This window comes from Hippocampus comes, unplaced genomic scaffold, assembly GCF_001891065.2.
Source record: "Hippocampus comes isolate QL1 unplaced genomic scaffold, H_comes_QL1_v1.1 C17035993, whole genome shotgun sequence".
Classification (NCBI taxonomy): Eukaryota; Metazoa; Chordata; class Actinopteri; order Syngnathiformes; family Syngnathidae; genus Hippocampus; species Hippocampus comes.
In genome coordinates, this window is record NW_017841952.1 from 1 (window position 1) to 2,141 (window position 2,141).

The window sequence follows — 2,141 nt, forward strand, 5'->3', positions numbered from 1 at the left end:
CCTGCTGCAGCAGTCTAAACCTTATTTCCGTGTGCATTGCCTGTTCTTTGCCCGGGTCAGTCGGGTCTTTTAGACCTAACAACTACCACTTCCCCTCTCTCGCCCCTTCCTCTCTTGCTTGGAGAGGGGCTAGATAATGATGACTGAATCTGATGCGAGTGCCGTGTGGATTCTGCACGACCGGCCAGGACAAGATTTGAGGTGGGACACTTCTCCAGCGGTGTTCCAATGGACAATTCTGCAACGACCAATGAGGCCAAGTCCTGAAGAAGAACCACTTCCCTGATGGTGTCTTCTTGTGACACTTCATTTCATGACACGGAACCTCATATTGTTCTCGTTAACAGTGAATAGCACCAGATTGTCTGTTAAATGTCGCCCACTCTGCAACGACTGCGCCTCGGGCTATTCCCTCATCTGTGTTGCTTTCTTTAGTTTTTTTTCATTTTTGCCCATATATTTTTCCTTACCCGGTTGGGGGATTTAGATCAGACTACCTACTGATGTTCTGAACCAGGATAAATGTCCTCAAAAGTCAACTGGCTGTTACATTTGTTGTTTCAAACAAGGTGTTCCTCTCACCTCTCCAGGATAAGACCAGGTGAAGCTTACGTCGATGTCCGGCTCCCCTATCACGCTGCAAGTCACGTTGACGTTGTCGCCTCCACTGACCAGCTCAGAAGAAGCCTGCAGGCTCACAAAAGGTGGACTACTGGGGACTGTTGACAGCAGAAAGTGTGCAAGAATTGTCAGGAACAGTTTTCTTCACCTTTGTTGAACCATTAAACGAGAGTTAACAAGCACAAGTAAAGCCGGCTTGACCTTCTACATAGAGCAACTGATATTTTGTGGAGATCTGCGGTGTTCCTTTGGTCACGGCCTTGCAGTAGAAAACTCCCTGATACTCGAGGCCGGGTGTCTGTAGGACAAAACCCTTGGCGGGATCATAGTTGACCAAGGTTTCATTGGCCTGGATCTCCTCAGGCGGTACTTCTCTGTGTAACGACACTTTGGCCTGCGGAGTGGTCACACGACATGGCACCACAGCTGGCTTGTCCGGACGGAGATATACAATCTCGAAGTGGATATCCGATGGGACAAAGAGGTTGTCCTTGTCTGTAAAGGATTTTGAGCACTGATTAGTGTTTTAATTTTAGAATGCAAGTAAATGACTTTAACGAATAAAGCATAATGTCAGCCAGTCGTTATTCACTCAACTTCCTATTATAGGATTGACCGTTACAGTGGTCAGTAGCAAATTTGAATCAGAGATGGCGCTATGCGTCCTTCAACGTTTTTAAAAAAATGTCTACTTTTTTTCTATCCATTCGGATGTTTTTAGATTCAAACATTTTTGACCTATAAATTTGACCTTCAGAAGCTTGTGCAATACGGATTTTACCATGCGTTGCAATTTATAGCTATGTCGTTTCAGAAAAAAAATCCACCGGTTGCTGAACCTAACCCATAATTCATGAATATTACAAAATATACTATATTATTATTATTATTATTACCGGTAATAAGAATAAGAATAAAACCTAATGTGCTTGAGAAAAAAAAGAGGGCAAATTCGGAATCAACTCAAAAAAATCCATTTAAAAAATTTTACTAGCATCTCTGATTTTAAAAAAAAACAAATGTAGTAAAAATGTGCTGACCAGTGAGTCATGGAGCCTTTTTTTTGCATACTATAAAGAGGAACCATAAATCTGAGAAAATTCTACATTGGTGGGTTCCAGTGGTGGCATGTATTGATCGGGTTGTATCAGTTCTTCAATTTTCTCCAAACACTGCACCTTAGTCTTGGTGTTTACATTGTCATGATATTGCCCCCCACTTACACGATCAGTTGCGCGGATTTTCTGTTCCGAGCAGGTTGTGAATTTCAAGTTTTTTTCAACTCATTGGAATCATGGGTGAACCTACCCCTGCTATTCCAGCTGTCTTTGGGAAAGAAATGGGGTACGCAAAGAACTTGTAAACAGTCAATTGCAGGGAGCATATAGAAGAAAAAACTCACCTATTAAGACTCATTTATGTTTTCAAAAGAACCAAATATGCCTTCATTGCTTGAAGCAGATTGAGAAAAGGAAGTGCCCTAAACTGATTTGACACGCTTTACAAAAGCTGTTTGTTCA

The 2,141-nt window shown here is 42.2% G+C and overlaps 1 protein-coding gene across 1 annotated transcript; it reads right to left on the bottom strand.

Moving 5' to 3' along the window:
* Positions 1–531: 531 nt before the first annotated feature.
* LOC109509801 (platelet-derived growth factor receptor-like protein) lies at positions 532–1,135 on the bottom strand (the record flags this gene model as incomplete). Its single annotated transcript, XM_019859653.1, has 2 exons — positions 532–719; positions 823–1,135. Coding segments are annotated over 2 exons (486 nt in total), but the record flags the coding sequence as incomplete, so codon positions are not given.
* Between the last annotated feature and the right edge of the window lie 1,006 nt (positions 1,136–2,141).